Source organism: Zosterops lateralis (assembly GCF_965231275.1).
Source record: "Zosterops lateralis genome assembly, chromosome: 3".
Classification (NCBI taxonomy): Eukaryota; Metazoa; Chordata; class Aves; order Passeriformes; family Zosteropidae; genus Zosterops; species Zosterops lateralis.
This window is the reverse complement of record NC_139764.1, coordinates 114,609,624-114,627,496: the sequence shown is the minus strand read 5'-3', so window position 1 is coordinate 114,627,496 and position 17,873 is coordinate 114,609,624. Positions and strand designations below refer to the sequence as shown.

Below are 17,873 nucleotides of genomic sequence, written 5' to 3'. Positions count from 1 at the left end.
AAAGTCGGACGTGTTCGGCTGTTCGAGGAAACCCGGCGATTTCCGTCAGTAGTCGGCTATTCTCGGCTCTTCGGCTACACTCGGTGATTTCCGTCAGCAGTCGGCTATTCTCGGCTATTCGGCAACTCTCGGTCATTTTCGTCACACCTCGCCTTTTTTGGTGGCAGAGAGCATTACGTCACTTTCGCCCCTCCCCGCCGCCATCTTTAGAAGGTCAAGAGCAGCGAGCCGAGCCGCCATCTTGGTTGTGGCGCCCCTTAAGGCCCCCATAAGTGTCTAACACAGGCGCCTGACTAAAATGAGTAACCTGAACCCGCCTGCAGCGCGGATGAACCCACAGCCCGTGTTCCTACACCTGGAGACGCCACAGAAAATTGTCTCCGGGCGGCGCCGTGGTCGAGATTTTTGCGGAGGCAGTCTGATAGACACATATGGGGGTCCTTATTTTTCCCGCCCTTTTCGCCGCCATCTTTAGAAGGTCGAGCGCCGCGAGCCGCGCCGCCATCTTGGTTGTGACACCCTCCCCAAATGTCCCCCTCGGCTGCTCGCACAGGCGCCTGACAACATCGACAGCCCAAACACTGCCGTGGCGCCGCTCAGCCCCCATCCCGTGTCCACGCACCTGCGTATGCTGCGGAAAAATCGCTCCCGGGCGGCTCCGTGGTCCGGGTCGCGCGCAGGCAGCCGGCTGCCACGTGCCCTGGGTACCCTCATTTTTTTTTCCCGACTTTTTGGCCGTGATCTTTCGGTCCTGGGGCGGCAGCACTGCCCGTGAGCTCACAGCCCGGGGCTGCTGCGCACCTCGGGTACCGGCACGGGGGAGAATTGCAGTACCGCTGTATGTCCACAGGATGGCAGCACTGTTGCACAGGTCTCGGGACGGGCGCGGGGGACAGTTGCAGTACCGCTTTTTATCCACAGGATGGCAGCATTGCTTTACAGATCGGCTCGGGGGTGAGCTGCAGTACTGATCTTTATCCACAGGATGGCAGCATTGCCTTACAGAGCGGCTGGGGGGGGGGGGGGGGGGGTAGCTGCAGTACCGATCTTTATCCACAGGATGGCAGCATTGCCTTACAAATCGGCTCGGGGGTGAGCTGCAGTACCGATATTTATCCACAGGATGGCAGCATTGCCTTACAGATCGGCCGGGAGGGAGCTGCAGTACCGCTCTGTGCCCACACGGTGGCAGCACTGCCGCAGGGAGCGGAGGTAAAAAAGAACGTGGCCAAAATTCCCCTTCCAAACCGCCTCTAGAATAAACGCCCCAAAAGACCCCCAACCCCAACAACTACGAGAACCCTGCCATCAACCAAACCGAATCCAAAAAAGCCTTCAGTTTAGGCTACATTTCAAAATTACTTCTATTTCTTATTTTGATATATCTAATAACCATTACAAATTTATCTATTGTGTCATGTACATTATATTAAGTATATTTTACATATTATAATAAATGGACCAAGTAATAATATAGTGTATCAATAGTGTATCTATTCCTATTATTTTGCATATTTTATAGTTCTCATTTTGTTACTTTTTTTCGCATTTTTTTTTCAATTCGTATTTACTTCTTTCCATTTTTACCGATATTTTAAACTATATGAATTCATTGACCTAACACATCACAACCACAGTTAATTAGAATTGAATGAGCCTGGTTTTCTAAGAGATAAATATTTAACCTTTATTAAAATAATATGGGCATATTTTCTCTTTCTGTGTGCTTTTGGGGAGAGGGGGTTTGTTTTGGATTTCTTGGCTAATAAACAAGGAGGTTCAAAGAGCTACAAAATAAAATGTCCATATTATTTTATCTCTGCCTCTGAAATACACGTTGACATCAAGTTACTGCTGGTAATACCGTGCATGGGTAGAATGAGACCTGAAAGGAAAAAACAGGCACCACGGTGTTCACAGCTTTCTCGGTTCAGGTTTATTAATTTAGCAGAAAACACAGAGGATTTTTAGTAACTGCACTCTCAATTATATCCAGACGTCCAGCAGACAGGGAGGTCATTTCTCAACTTCTTCCTTGCTGAGAGCCAACCTCCCACATACTCAGGGGAAAAAAGAGGGTGGACTTTATCCCTCTGCATCTGAAAGAAAGTCAGGACAAAATTCAAAGAGCTTCAGGAGAACTTGACAGCTCCAGACATCTCTTGTCAATCTAGGGATACCCTCTACAGCCCAACTACACCCTACATGACAAATTTCAAGTCCCCAGGACTTCTCCCATTCCCCTACACCCAGACTGAGCAACAAGGCAGAGCAGCTCCAGGACAAACACACCAACCCCCGTGACACAGGACAGGACAAAAGGGGGGACACAACAGGGACAGAAATATCTCAGCAAGAAGAATGACCCTGAGGACCGAGAGAACTCGCAATGAGATGACCGAGGTAAGACTGATGGGGAGCTGACCAGGCTCAGAGAACCCTGCAGGAAGAAGATGCCAACGGGATCACTGATCCCAAGAAAAGCAGAGATGGATGCCCGAGAATCCTACGGTCAGAATCCTGTACCTGTCTCTGCATTCTGACAAGACCTAATCCACCTGAATGGATCACAGCAGTGCACAGCTGTGGATACAGCTCAGAACAAGACCTGGAAAGGCATCAGCCTGGACACTTGTGAAGAGAGATGGATTCTGATGTGTGTCTGAGCACCCGAGTCAGTCACCTGGCTGAGGAATGCAGAGATCAGAAATGCTAAGATTGATGCCAGGGGTTTTAAAAGGCCCCTTGAAGGGCAAAGGGAAAAGACATGAAAGATATGAGATGCTCCAAAACCACAGAGTGCACAACAGACAAGTGACACGACATGCCCTGGGACTGCTCTGCCCTGCACACCTTAGCACTGTGATCAAAAATGAGACTTTCCCTTTACACAGCCCAAGGGGTCACATCTTGGACATCCCCATCTCCAAACCTGATTCACAAAACCCCTCCTGGTGACCCCTGACCCCACATCCCACTTTCATCCCCTCTGTGACTCCAAGCCCTCCACTTATCTCTCAGCTGTCTGGGGATAGGAATTCACACCAGGTGCCAAAGAAGGTCGCCTCTCCCTCTGGGAGACTCCTGCTGTCACTGGGCTGTTGTCTCTCAGTCAGCTACAATAAAGAAAACCAAATATCAAAGCATAATCTCACCAGCACATCCCCCAAAACCTGGCAATTCTGCTACTCCCCCTCTCCTAAGCATGCCTGGGTCCTCGGGCAGCACACTTCAGCTGTGCTCAGAGGCTGACTCTTGCAGTGCCATGGTCTTAGAGACATTATTGGTACTGAGCCCACCCACCACAGCCTCCATTAGGGCTGTGAGCAACCCCAGTTAGAGCAGGAAAGGAATGCAGGCTGGACATCCCCAGTGAACCTCAACCCTGTGGACTCTGCCCCCCACTGTCACTTCCTGCCTAACCCTAGCATTAGGGTTCCTGCCTGCACCTCTCAGGGCTTCTGGCATTGTCCTGCACTAGGGTTCCTGCCTGCACCTGCTCTCAGGGAAACACAGTGCTGGTAGCAGTGCTGTGAGGGCTGGTACACCTGTACTCTGACTTGTATCCCAGCCTGTACCCCTGATTTTCACTGTGTACTCTCTAGCCTGTGAGTCCTTTACCTCTCAAGTCCTCCCTCAGCCTCTGTGTGTCACTGTCAACTCCCCCTGCCAAACCCTACTATCCCACACCTTACAACCTGCATTGCTTCCTATCAGGATGCTCCTGGGACAGGGATCCCAGGGTGTGCTGGGCCAGGAATTCCCCAGTGCACCCTAACCCTGTGGACTCTAAAAGAAGGCCAACGATGTGAAGCTCCCTAGAACGTGGAGACGGGTCAGAACTGCCCTGCCCAGCAAAGGCTCTGCTGATGCTGAGGTGAAACCCTCTCTTTTTACTCCTGAGGGGTCCCTCCCACAGGGGCCCTCTCCTATCATATAGCTTTAAATTGCCTCCTGGGACTGAAAAGGCTTTTCCCCTTCTCCCGACCACCAACCCCAACACTTAGCTTTTGGAATACAAGCAGACAAAATCCATCCTCAACAGAAATGAACATGTTAGCTCCTCCGCACTGCTGTCATGGCTCGCCCTCCAATCTACATTCAACTCCAGAGGCTGCCCAAAAGGTACCCAGCAAAAGGAAAACGGACACACTTAGGCAGGCTGACCCATAGGTGAACAGCATGCTAAGTCCCAGCCCACCCACTCCCTCTATTCCTTGGCATGCCTAGGGCAGCAGCAGCACCTGCAGAGAAAAAAAAAGCATGCTGAGTTACTGCAAAACAGCAACCTCCCCCTCCCCAGGTCTGACTGAAGCATGCCACAAGGATACCTTAATGTCACACCCACCTGGCCTCTGGTATCCTGGGCCAGCATATCTGGCAAGAAGACCACCTAAAATAATAATTAAAAAAAAAAAAAAAAAAAAAAAAAAAACCACCAGCGAATGCTTAGAGTTGCACCAACAAGTGAGACTTGGGCAGTAGCAACTGCTTCTGTCCACCCATCACTGCTCACCTTGTCCACTTCACCTTGACTGCTGATATCCAGCCTTACCTCCTAAAAACAGAGACAGAACAGTGCTGTAACATAACCACCATTCCACCATTTACACGTCCCCTGCAAACACAAACCATGACTGACCTTCTCATGGAAGCCCCCACACCCAGGATGAGGTGCTGTGCCACGGATTTAATCCATCTGCACATGAAAGAAAGTTAGGACAAAAGTCAAAGTGCTGCAGGAGAACTTGACAGCTCCAGACATCTCTTGTCAATCTAGGGATACCCTCTTCAGGCCAAGTACACTCTACATTACAAATGTCAAGTCCCCAGGACTTGTGCTAGTACCCCTACACCCAGACTAAGCAGCAAGGCAGAGCAGCTCTGGGCCAAACACACCAACACTCGTGACACAGGAGACAAACAAGGGGACAGAAATCTCTTGGCAAGAAGAATGACCCTGAGGACCGAGAGAACTCGCAATGAGATGACTGAGGTAAGACCGATGGGGAGCTGACCAGGCTCAGAGAACCCTGCAGGAAGAAGATGCCAATGGAATGACTTATCCCAAGAAACACAGAGACGGATGCCTGAGAATCCTACAGTCAGAATCCTCTACCTAGCTTTGCATTCTTACAAGACCTAATCTGCCTGAATGGATTGTGGCGGTGCACAGCTGTGGATAAAGCTCAGAACAAGACCTGGAAAGCCATCTGACTGGGTGCTTGTAAAGAGAGATGGGATTCTGATGCGTGTCAGAACTCCTGAGTCAAATTTTCTATGGTGTCAGTGCCTTGCCAAGCAACAGGGAGATGTTAAGAACAATGCCTGGCATTTCCAACAGGCCCCTCAAAGGACTAAGGCAAAAAACACACCACATGAGACACCCAAAAGACACAGAGTGCACAACAGACAAGTGACATGACACGCACCAGGATGCTCTGCCCTGCTCACCCCAGCACTGTGATCCAAACTGAGACTTTCACTTTACGGAGCCTAAGGGGTCACAGCTTGGATATCCCTGTCTCCAAACCCGACTCAAAAATCCCTCCCAGTGACCCTGACTCGGCATCCTGCTTTCATCCCCTCTGTTGCTCCTAGCCCTGCACTTATCTCTCTGACAACTGGAGATGTGAATCCGCGCTGGGTGCGAAGGAAGGCCGTCTCGCCCTCTGGGAAATCCCTCTGTCGCCAGGCTGCTGTCTCTTAATCTGGTACCATAAACAAAACCAAGTATTAATGCATGATCTCAGCAGATCTGAGAGCCAGTCAGTGAGGGGGTCTCAGTGTAATATGAGTGGACCACCTAAAACATACAAACAATAATGGATGGTTAGAGTTGCACCAAAAACACCACTACCTTAACCACACAAATTTCAAAAAAGAAGACTCAAAAATATTCAACCAAAAAGAGGCCAACTCTTATTACCCATAGTCAAACTACCAAATACAATAAAAATCCTCATGTCCAATCCCCTTAAAAAACCTCCAAAATATATCCCAGAACCTCCCTCAATTTAAAAATACCTTCCTGTAACCAAATAAAAAGCACAAAACCCATGTCTTTTGAACTATATCAATTAATTAACCTAACACATCAAAACCACAAAATTCTAAATCCTTAGTCAACAGAAGTACACCATATACACTAATCCCATCACCACATACAAAATCAAAACCTATTTTCTATTAAAAACAAAGTCACAAATTTTAACTGTAATAAAACCTAACACCTAATTAAAAATAAAATTTAAAAATCCCATCATAACTAACCCAAAACATTCCAAGAAAACTCCCCCCAAAACAAATATTTTAAGTGCCAAAAAACCTCATTTGAAATAACTATGACAAAAACTCCCTCTACTCACCATGCCACCAATATCACAGAAAACAAATAAATAACTCTCTTCATGCAGTGCACTCATATCCAAACCTAAATCTCCCTAAAATCTTTAAAATAATTACAAGTTAACCAAATAAAAACTTTAATCTCATTAACAAAAAACCCCAAACCGAACAGAAACTAAAAAACTCCACCATACAACCAACTACCAGCAAACAAACCACACTACACTGGTCTCACTAACAATTTTTACCACATCATGAAAATGGAACAAAAATAAAAACAACTGTATAGAAACCCACAAAACAAACCACAAGAGCTAGTAAAAAGATAAATCAACTTACCAAAATCAAAACTACACAACTGACCCTAAACGTGACTAAAAAAAAGAACTAAAACTCTAGCTCTACACTAACTCAAAAATAAATACTCTATAAAATTAATTAAAAAAAAACAAATTAACAACATAAAAAAACCTAAACTACTAAAAAATAAACATCACTACCCCAAAAAAACTGCCTAAAAATTCCACCATGTCAATATCCATGTTCCCAAAAATAAAAAAATAAACACCAAAACAACCATCCGATGGTGACTTTAGGATGTTTGTATCCCCAATTATCTGTTCTGTTTATGCTGCATATTGCATTCTGTAGCTTTCAGACTGGTATTGAGAGTGAAGCAAGGAAAGAAAAAGCACACAGGTTGTTTAAAAAAACCCCAGCATTCACTCCTCTGCATACCCTCTTCAGTATATTCAGCTAAAGCACAGACAGACTGCAGCATAGAGATCTGCTTGGCTCTTACTTAGTTTTAGCTAGCTAGGGCAGATATTCCCTGCACTGTTTTCTCAGGACTGTTTAAACCTGCTACAGCTCAAAAAACCCAGAGAAGCACCAAGAGCTGCACCTGCAGCCCACAGGACCTGGACCTCAGCATTTTATCAACACCAGAACAGCTGATAAGAGACCAAAGGAGCTGAGCTACAACTCACAGCAAGGACTTTCTGAATTTACCATCTCACTTCAAAATAACTAAAAGTTTTATTATTTGATGCTGATCATTCTTTACGCTTGTGAGCATTTTGTTTATTAAACAAATAGTTTTTTCCAGTTTTCTCCAAAGAAAATGCAGTTTAAAAGAGAGAGACTGTTTGGGTTTACTTTCCAGAAGAACCCCATTCAAAGGTTTCCTCCCAAATTTACCCTACACCATAACAGCAACAAACAAATCCAACTACAAAAAAACCCTAAAAGTCACAAATAAATTTAAATTAAGAATGCAAAAAGTTATTCCTATCTAAATAAACCTATAACGCCTCAAACCACCAAAACAAAAATACCACCTATAAATACACACAAAATCAAAAGATCAATTTAACTATAAACAGTACCTCTCAAACTATCCATAAGTACAAAGTATATACAGCAATCAAATAAGCCAAGTAAATAAACCCCTATAGCATAATAAACAATAATCCAATTACAAATATTAGGAAACTCAAAAAAATTAACTAGACCCCACTGCCTCAAACCCACCAAAACAAATACTACATTCTCATCATGATAAAAGCCACCACTAAATAAATAACCTCCCCTATACCTCACACTACAGCCAATTACACCATTGTAAATCTTAGAAAACATATCTTTTCAAAATATAATACCCCACCAAAAAAAATTCAACAACAAAACTCAGTTCAACAACAACCTAATCAACATATAAACTAAGAAAACTAAGATGAAATAAATAGACCATATCCCTTATTTTATGTCATCTACAAACAAAATAAAACTACACAATGAATTATTAAAAACCATCTTAAAACCACTAAACAGAAAAAAAACTTTAAAAAATTCAAAACCTGCATCTAACAAAACCTCCACCAGCCAGACTTGCCCTAGCTAATCTGAATCTCTACATACAATAAGTAAAACCCCAATAACACGTATCAGAAACCATTTAAAAAATAAAGTACTTAAATTATTTCTACCTCAAATAGAAACAAATCCATCCATAAGGGTATCTTCACTCAAAAACAAAATTACACACAATAAATAATACCAAAAAATAAAACACTATGTAGTACCAAAGAATGCAATATTGAACAAAAGTATCATACAAGCAATAAACAATAAAAATACCAAATATAAGAACCACTATTTCTTGAAAATCCAGGTGAAGGGGGATTCCCCCAGTTTCAACACAGACAATAACAGAAGAGGAGTTTCTTCCCTCAGAACCCCATTTTTTTCTGGGGCACCAGGGAGGGATTGGGAAGATTAAATTGAAAATGAAAAGGAAAAAAGCCCCCCCCACAAACTCACAATGACTCACCTGCTGCTGCTGCCCAGCACAAAGGTTTGTCCCCCAGCATCTCCTGAAGCGATACACCACATTCAAGGGCTCCCCCAAACTCTGTAAGAGGATCTCACCGTCATCCCATGAGCCGTTCCGGGGAGTCCAGCACAAACTGCTCCCTCCAGCAGCTACACACCAAAGCGAGCTGAGGTGCCCCGCTTAAGTGGCTCCGGCAGGAGCTGCCCCTCATTATCCTTTTCAGCTCACACCTGCGGCTGCTCTGTCCCCTCACCATCCTGTGACAGCTGTCACCTGCAGCTGCTGCCAGTCCGAGTGTGAGGGTAGAGGCAGAGGAGAATTGCTGCTAATTCCCTGGACAGTTCATTGTCTGAACCTGACACGATGGGGCACCGGGCTTTCCTTGCTATGGATAAGGACCCCTCTCCTGCAGGTGCTCAAGGCTGAAACTAGGATTCCACCTCCTAAATTCCGTATGTCTGAAGTAAATAATTCCTAAGGAAATTCCCTCAGCAATTGTTACCCTTCATTTACATTTTTTCCTTTGGAATCATTACTACCTTGTCTTTCTGTGGAAGTGTTTCAAATATTCATTGAGAGTCCAGGAGCTGGCTTGTTTATGACGTAGCTGACAATCCCAGGCTAAATCCAAACACCCAGAATTACAGGGAAATAGGGGGACAGTTTATAAATACTGCCCTCTCATGCAACTTCATATTTTCTGTGGTAAAACCAAAGTCTCCCAAAGCAAAAAAAAGGGATGTCATTTTATCTCATGCTAAGAGACAGCATTCCCACTAAATGTTCTTCTTCTGAGCTGTCTTTGGGAAAAACTCCTGATGAGAGAGGGTCACTGAACCTCCATCCCAGCCCTTATACAAAGTGGCTTTTCTCAGCTGAGAAGTGCCAGCTAAAAGGGTGTTCCCAGATGGACCTTAATGGCCCCATTAAGGTGCAAGTGACCTTTGGCCACTGAGCAAACCTGGATTTTGTAACTCCGGCTCCCAAAGGCACCATTCTAAATGGAAATCAGTGTCACTGTGCAGACACTTGCTGGCTGCCCAAAGGAGTTCTCCATACTGCTGAGGCTGGATCCTGTGTGTGTTGTCCATCACTGCACAGCACCAGTTGGATATTAGCAGCTGCTGTTTTTTGTTAGTTTGGTTTTTTTTAATAAAACTCCTTGTGAATTGTAATGTGTGCCATTCCTTTAATGACTGAGACCAGACCATTAGTGCACAAGTTATCCATTGTTTCCTCTATTTTTTCACTTTCCCTCTGTATTGTTTTGTACTGGTGTTGTGTCTTTCAGTTGGACAGAAATTAGCTTTTTCCCGATTTTTGGAAAAGTATTTTAAGGCTAATGTTCTCTTCTTGTTGTTATTGTTTCCCCAGCATCATCTTTTCGCCACTACAACATCTTTTTGGTGGAAAAAAAATGACCTGGAAGTACTAATTGTTGTGGAAAGGTAGATTTCTAGTATGAATATTGGGTTGCACTGTTTCTTCTGTAATTCAGCTTTTCACATTGCTTGACTCAGCTATTAAATGCTTTAAATTAAATTCTACTTTGCTAACATTTTCAAGGTAACATTCTGAAGATGTTGGGTTAGAACAACACGTTGGGTTTTTCTTCACATCTTAGAGGTTTTGGAATAGAGCAAGAAACTTTAAGATTTTGATCCGTAAGTGTCATAAATTGTGAATTTCACATTATGTGGTATTCTAATAAAACAAGCATCAGCTTGGAACTCTGTGTTATTTTAATCAGACTTACCCATGCAGAAGATACTCTTTCTCTTTAAGAAGAAGCAGCAGTTTCTAGTATTAGATGGATTCCAGTACTATGCTTCACAGCATTAAAAAGGTCAAAATGATGGATAAATATTTTGCATTAGATATTGCCACTACACTACAACTTGGACAATTATTTCTGCATTCAACATGTAATGGGATGAGGTTGGAATTGAAGATTTCAGACATGCCAAGGCCACACTCATGTGGCTTTTTGCCATCATGCTTATCCTTTTAAAATGATCTATCATTCTTGAACCACCCCCTGAGCTGGGCAGCTGGCTGTAGGTGATTCTGGCTGGGCAAAGGCTTGGGCTCAGTTGTCTCAAGAGTTCCCTGCCGACCTTGGCCACAGTGTGATGTGATGAAGTGTTTCCTGAGAGTTTCTTTCCCTTATTAAACCGTCTGTATCTTGTCCCACGAGTGTTTTCTCACATTTGCCTTTCTCTCCTGTCTCCCTGAGAGAGTGGGAGTGGGCAGCAGGATGAGGCATCACCTGCCAGCCAGGGCCACTCCCTCCCCACCCCTGCAGGGGCTGAAATCTGCAGAGAAGCTGGGTGGGAGCACAGACAAAGCAAGAGGCCACACTGCACAGACCCCGTACCCTGCGCTTGGCTAGTGGCATCGAGTGTGACTTGCTGCTGTAAGGAGCAGGAGAAGAGAAGTCTGAGGGGGAGCTGAGCCTGGGAAAGGGCAGGAAGGAAGCCAAATTGGTCTACTTCAAATGAGCATGTGTCCTACGTAACCCAAGATGTTATTGTAGCCCATATCTACCTGTGCCCAAAACTGTTACTGTCTCTTTAAGATCCAGCAGCATGGCTGGAAGGTGACACTCAAGGGACAGGGGTTGCTGGGGTTCCTTTTCAGAGTCAGGAGTCTCTCAGGCAGACCCCTCTTGCCTTGTGATCTCTGCTCAAGGCAGAATCTTTCCCTTGGGTTTTTCTTTTGGTTTTTCTTTTTTCCCCTCCCTTTTGTTACTCTTTTGCACCTTGGACTGCCTCAATGCAAGTTCCAGGAGTGCTGTCAGCAGCACTGTGCCACAAAAAAGAGTGGCCTTGCTCCAGTCTGAGTTGTCCATACCTTGATAAAAGTGCCCACCTGAGGCAAGGAGGCACCACGTCACCCCAGCCCAGCTGCCTTGCCTTGCCTTGCTGTTCTCTGCCACAACGAAGGCAAAATCTCCCCAGGAGTTCTAGCTGTTTGCTGAGCATCACCTGCTGGAATGTGCCAGCTGCCTTTGCTGATGGAGGGATAAGTAGGGAGGAAGGCTGACTCTATTTTCCCTTTGTCTCCCTAAACATGGTTGCCCGTGGCAGATGCCATCATGAAAGGGGGGAGTATCCCTCCACTTTGGGTTTGTCTTTGTTCCTGAGGAGTTTGTGGGATTTAGCAATTCTGTATCTAGTGATTATTTCCACCAGTGAGGAGAAATGAAATATTAGCAGATATAAGTGGATTGTGTACACTGGACATCGACTTAGAGGGGACTGCATGTTGGGTTTGTCACATGCACCTGCAGAGGACAGACGGCTGCAAACGGCATCGCAGCTGCTCAACCTGAACTGACCAGCAGTCATCTCAGGGGAGACCAAGGGGACAAGTGATCACCTCACAGGATGGCAGAGACAAAAGCCACCTTGTCTCTTCCCTCCCTGGCTGTCCCATGGCTGTGCTTTGCCATCCTGACAGCCAAACACTCTCCTCCAGGGCTAGGACTAGTGGGAGGGATGTGGACCTTGTGGTGGCATAGCTGGACATCCCCCGTGTCATGCTGCTGGGGAAGTTGGTGCCATACCTGGGCCTACCAGGCCACCACAGCATCCCTACTTCTCTCTGGGGACAGCTCCATGGAAAGGAAGTGGTTTGTTGTCCTTTTGTCCCCGTGTCTGACTCAGTGTCATGGGGGGCTGGAGCTCAGCCTGCAGCAGCAGCAGTCCCATATGGGCCTTCCCCATGTTCCTACAGCTGGAGACACCAAAAATGGTGACATGGAGTGGTGACACCTGGTCCCAGTTGTGCTTGGAAGGGTCACATACCAACATGGATACCCCTGTCCCTGCTGTGTTTGGTTGTTATCAGGGCACCTCACCTCAGTCTTGCCCGCAGCTGTGGTTTCAGTTCTGTCTTTGCCCTCAACATGGGCAGCCCCAGGAAAGGGGGGAGAAACTGCAGGTGAGGGAGGAGCAGTGGATATGGGATGTTGTGTGGTAAGGTTTGCTCTGGTCACCACATTGTCCCTCCAGCACTGGACACTGCTGCCAATTTGAACAGAGCAGGGGGATGGCTCCCACCATTTCTGTTCCCATGCACAGGAGGGTCTTGGAGAGGGGGACCAGATTCCTCACCAAAGCTGGTGGGAAGGAAAGGGGAGTTGCAAGGCTGCAGCCAATCTTCTCAGGCCCTCCCCTCTGTGAAGGTGTTCAGGGCAGAGTTGAGGCTCCCCTACACTGTGGGATGCAGGGAAGCAGAGAGGCAGCTCCCAGGCCCATGGCATGGATAGAGCTCTTGGAAAGGGGAAAGCTGCATATCCACTGCAACTCCCTGGAATGGGCTTAATGGTGGGGTCCCATCTCTGTCCCAGCTTGAAGATCCTGTCCAGCCAACTGCCACTGCTCCAGGAGTCTGATGGCTGTCAGTGGAAAACAGTCCTTTCCAGGCCCTGCAGCCTGTCTTTCCCATTGGGGACCACCACACTATAGCTACTCTACTCCCTTCACTTCTTGCATCCCAAGAAGAGCTCCTGGAGGACTGCTTCCTCCAGCTGTTCCTGCGGCCATCCTTGACCCCATAGCTGTGGTCCAGGCTGGAAGTGCTCATCTCCTCAGCTCTGGGAAGTCCCTTCTCCAGGATGGTACCAGTAGTGCTGAGGGGTCAAAGGATATTACCACCAGCATTTCTCCTTCACTCTCTCACCCTCAGAACTTTCCAAGACCGTGGCCCAGCTCTCCTGCAGGCTTGCCACATCACTGCCTCATGTACCTGTGGCCCATCAGAGTGGCCTGGCTGTAGGATGGTTGGGAGGTGACAAAGAAGCACGGGACCAGTGCGCAGCCTGGGGGCACAGAGAAGCCAGGCATGAGGCCCTGTGAGGAAGAGCCATGTTGTTGTGAGCCCACCTGGCAGCACAGAGCAGGTGGCAACGTGTGTTCTATGCAGGGCCAGATATGCCAGACACAAGGAAGGGACATTCCTATCAGGGCAACGGATGCAGTGCATGGCCAAGTGACACATCCACCTGACACGGGGGTAGAACGAGGGACTCAGTTTACCCACATCACCCTGATTGTCAAGGTGCTGCTGCAGCCATGAGGGACGGCTCCTGCATGCAGTGGAATGACCTTGCTCATAATCAAATTCCTCCAGCACTCACAGCCATACTCAGGATGCCCCAGCTCACTCCATGGGGGAACCTCAGAGCCCTCCCCTAAGCCTCAGTGCCAGCCCCATTGGCTGCCAGGGCCATTAGCACCAGCAGAGCTGCCCAGGCAGAGCCAGCCTGAGGAGACATCTGAGGCCACATCTCTCAACAGTCTATTCTTCCTGCTGCTGCACACTCTGTGCCTCACTGCTGGAACTATGCAGTCTCCTTGCTGCTGCCTTCTCTCCCTCCTCCTCTACCTCCACCTCCTCTCTGGGACATGGGCAAACCTGGACGGTAAGTGGGACCCCTGGCTCATACACGTGGGACTCCATAGAGAGGGTTCCTGCTCCCCACCCGCCTTGGGCACTTGCTTCCTCACTCCTCCTTGTCCCCTGGCTCCACACGTCCTCCCCAGAAGGGATGCAGGGACCACAGGTGGATGCAGGGGATGGCAACTGGAGCTGCAAAGGCTGTAAGGGGCTTATGGAGGGCCCACGGATCCCTGCAACCTCAAGGAATCATCCCTCAAGTTCTTTACTTTCCTCAGCCCTCTTCTCCCAGTCCCATCTCCTCCCTGTCAACCCTTGTCTCATGTAGGGACCTTCACTATCCGGCTGCTGCAGACCACCACCTTCCAGAACACCTCGTTTGCGGACACAGAGGGGCTGGGCCTGCTGGAAGACATTGAACTTGGCTCTCTTGATAAACACACATGGTCCATCCACCTCTACCAGCGCTGGGTGCGCTCAGCTCTGCCCCGAGCTGACTGGGACACCATTGAGAAGCTGATTAAGATCTATTTGTACAGGTTCAACCATCTGATCAATGAAGGGGCCATGCAAATGGAAGTCCCCTGTGAGTACTCAGTCTTCACTGCATGCCCTTTCTTAAAAGCAGCTGGGGAGTGGGGAAGGATCTGACACTGCTGGTGCTCTATAGGAGACACTGACCAGGGCTGCAGGAAGGCAATTCTAGCCCCTCATGCAACCTCTGTCTCCTCTCTGCTCCACCAGACCCCTTTGTGGCTCAGTGCATTGCAGGCTGCGTGCTGTACCCCAACAGAACCTCCCAGGCCTTTGTCTATGTGGGTTACAATGGTCAGGATTTCCTCAGCCTCAACACAAAGAATGCCACCTGGACCCTCTCCCAGGACACCACGTTGTCACGGTATGTCCAGTCATTTCTCCAGAACGACACTGCCTTCAGTGAGATGGTGGAAATGATCTTCAATGATACTTGTGTCGATGAGATGGAGATGCTCCTCCACTATGGGAGGGCAGCTCTGGAGAGACAAGGTGAGCCCACCCTGACCCTGCAAGAGCCACTCCCACACTGGGGCCCAGCTGTGCCCCACCAGACTTGCCCCACACCTTTGCTCTCATTCCCCAGAGCTGCCTGTGGCCTCGGTCTTTGCGCACAGCCCCAGCCTAGACCAGCTGCTGCTCGTTTGCCACGTCACCGGCTTCTACCCCCGTCCCATCAGCGTGGCCTGGCTGCGGGATGGCCAGGAGGTGCCTCCGGGCCCGGCGCTCAACACCAGCCCCATCCTGCCCAACGCTGACCTCACCTACCAGCTCCGCAGTGTCCTGGCCGTGGCCCCCCGTGATGGGCACAGCTATGTCTGCCGTGTGCGCCACCAGAGCCTGGGCACCCGCAGCCTTCTCATCCCATGGGGTAGGTCCCACTCTTAGGGATGAGATGGGGGTCCTGAGCCACCCTGCCCTGCAAGATGGAGCAAACCCCAGAAAGTTCATGGCAGCTTCTCCCTGTGTTTTCCAGGGAACTCAGAAGTGGTGCTGATCACAGGGCTCACGGTCGGGCTGCTTGCAGCCATGGCCGTAGCTGCCACGTTGGTGCTTTGGGTGTGGAGACAAAGGTGAGTCCCTGTCTGCCCCATGGAGCAGCAGTGAGAGAGGAGGGGAGGAAATGCCATGGGGATTTCTGCACTGAGCAGCAAAGCTCTTGCTTTGGCCCTGACAGATGCTGTCTGCACTCCCACAAGGGCTCTGCTATGGAGCATCCAACTATCCTCCTCTCATTTCAGAAAGCACCAGCAGATGGAGGAATCAGAGTCCAGGAATTCCATCCTGAGCAACGAAGCTTAGCTCAGAAGGGAGCCAACAGTCCCCATTCCCTCTGACTGCCTTCACAGCAACTTCTGCTTCAACTAAGTTCTGGGTGTTGCCAATTGCAAGACTAACTCAATTCAGAGATGCACAAGAGAAACATGGCAAGAGAAACCTGAGCCTTTGATTCATTTCACTTTTCTGAACAAATACAAGATACAAACTCAAGTCTGAGACCTCCTCACTTGTTACACATGATCATCTCTCAGCTTGTGGCACTGGCCAGTCCACCCACTGATGCTCTAGGGAACCTCAATGCCCACTGGCAAATTCTCCTGGTTCTGCTTCAGTAACAGTTTTGTCAGAAGCTGGAAAGCTGTCCCCTTCTACTGTCACTTTCTGGTATATCTTTGTCCTAAAAATTGCCTTTATTAACCATATTCCAAAAATATTTGTGCTGAGACTGAACTGTTCCACACAGACTAACAGAACCTGGCCTGAAATGGTTCTACAGAGTGCTGAGTAACACTGAAGCTCTGGTGTAATGTGTGGGAGCTGCAGACATGTATGAAATGAAAATAAACCATTCATATTTTCACTAAGATCACAGGCCTTTCCTTAACAATTGAATGGGCTGGGACATGGGGTTAAAGTGACCCCAAGGCTCCTAATAAAGGAGAAGAAAGAAGCCCATGTCCCATCAAAAACAGCAGAGTTCACACACACACAGAGAAAGGCATGTAGTTCATGCTCTCAATCAACTTGAACATGTTGCTTCAAAAGGTTTGGTTTCACTGGACAACTCCCTGCAAAGTTTCCCGGGATAAGCCTGGCAGCCACGTGCAAGCCAGAAAACCTGGCTGGCTTGTGGCCATATCCACCACAAATCCAATAGTGATTGTTCTCCCCTGGCCAGAACCTGGAAACCACAATGCTGGGGTGAGGACTGCATTTCCCTAGCAGCCAGAGTCACCTACAGGCATCACAGGACTCAAGCATCTCGCTGCAAGAGGAGTGATACCAAGTTTCTCCCAGCCCCTGCTGAATAGGGACAGACAGGTGAAACTCTTAGCTGTGGGCATGCCTCCCTGCAGCCTTGGCACCCACAGGGCAAACAGGGCAATTCCTCTCCCAAGCAGAGTGGAACATCCTGCAGCACTGATGGGACTGGGCAGACGTGGAAAACAGGTGCCACCAGTGAGGAGACAGGTTGAAGAAAATTTTTCATGTGAATGACCTCCCAGGAGACCCTACAGCACCACACCCACAAGCACCCGGTACCAGGGGGGTGTCTGCAAGTGTTTGCTCACATCCCCTAAGAGACTTTACAGTAACACGCCCCACACAGACATTTTTAGAAGGCTCTTAAGGCAGCTCACCCCAGCCCAGTGTGGCGGTTGCTGCTGCTCACCCACCCAGTAGAGCCCCCAGAGGCACTGCATCCCTGTCCACCCCACCCCAACTCATCCCGGCATGGCTTGGGGGGTTGCAGCCTTCATCTCAGGGGAGATTGCAAAGACCAGTGTCACCCATGGGATCACTGAGGAACAGTGTCCATATGAGAATTTCAAGGTCCTATAGTCCTCTAGGGCAGGGGGAAAGTGAGGATCAGTAATCACTTGAGAGGACTGCAAGGAGCAATGTCACCTGAGGGAACTGTGGGGACCAGTGGTAATCTGGGTGTGGCTCTGAGGACCATGGTCACTTGAGAGGACTCTGAGGACCAAGGTCACTTGAGAGGACTCTGAGGACCAACGGTCTGTGTGGACCAACATCCCCCTGTTCCTTTGGACCATTTTCAGACCAGAGAACTGACAATATGAAGGAGGAAGAAATTGTGAGAAAAAAAGGAAGTGAAAAAAAATCCCAGACATGAGAAGTACATTCAATAGAAAAGTGGAAGGGCTAAGGCAGAACTTTAATGCAGATCCACTGCATCAGTGGGAGACATCTGGAGGAATTTCTGAGGGGTTCTGAGGGGACTGGACAC

At 48.2% G+C, this 17,873-nt stretch overlaps 2 protein-coding genes across 2 annotated transcripts in view; both read left to right on the top strand.

Moving 5' to 3' along the window:
- Nucleotides 1-17,873, top strand: part of LOC310907097 (antigen-presenting glycoprotein CD1d-like) — a 56,588-nt gene that overhangs the window by 27,800 nt on the left and 10,915 nt on the right. The gene's annotated exons all lie outside the window — the stretch shown is intronic.
- LOC310907098 (T-cell surface glycoprotein CD1b-3-like) lies at nt 14,033-15,922 on the top strand (the record flags this gene model as incomplete). The annotated part of the gene is made up of 6 exons (XM_083856968.1): nt 14,033-14,111; nt 14,415-14,672; nt 14,831-15,112; nt 15,207-15,491; nt 15,597-15,693; nt 15,862-15,922. The coding sequence occupies 6 exons, from the start codon at nt 14,033-14,035 to the stop codon at nt 15,920-15,922; spliced, it is 1,062 nt and encodes a 353-aa protein (XP_083713094.1).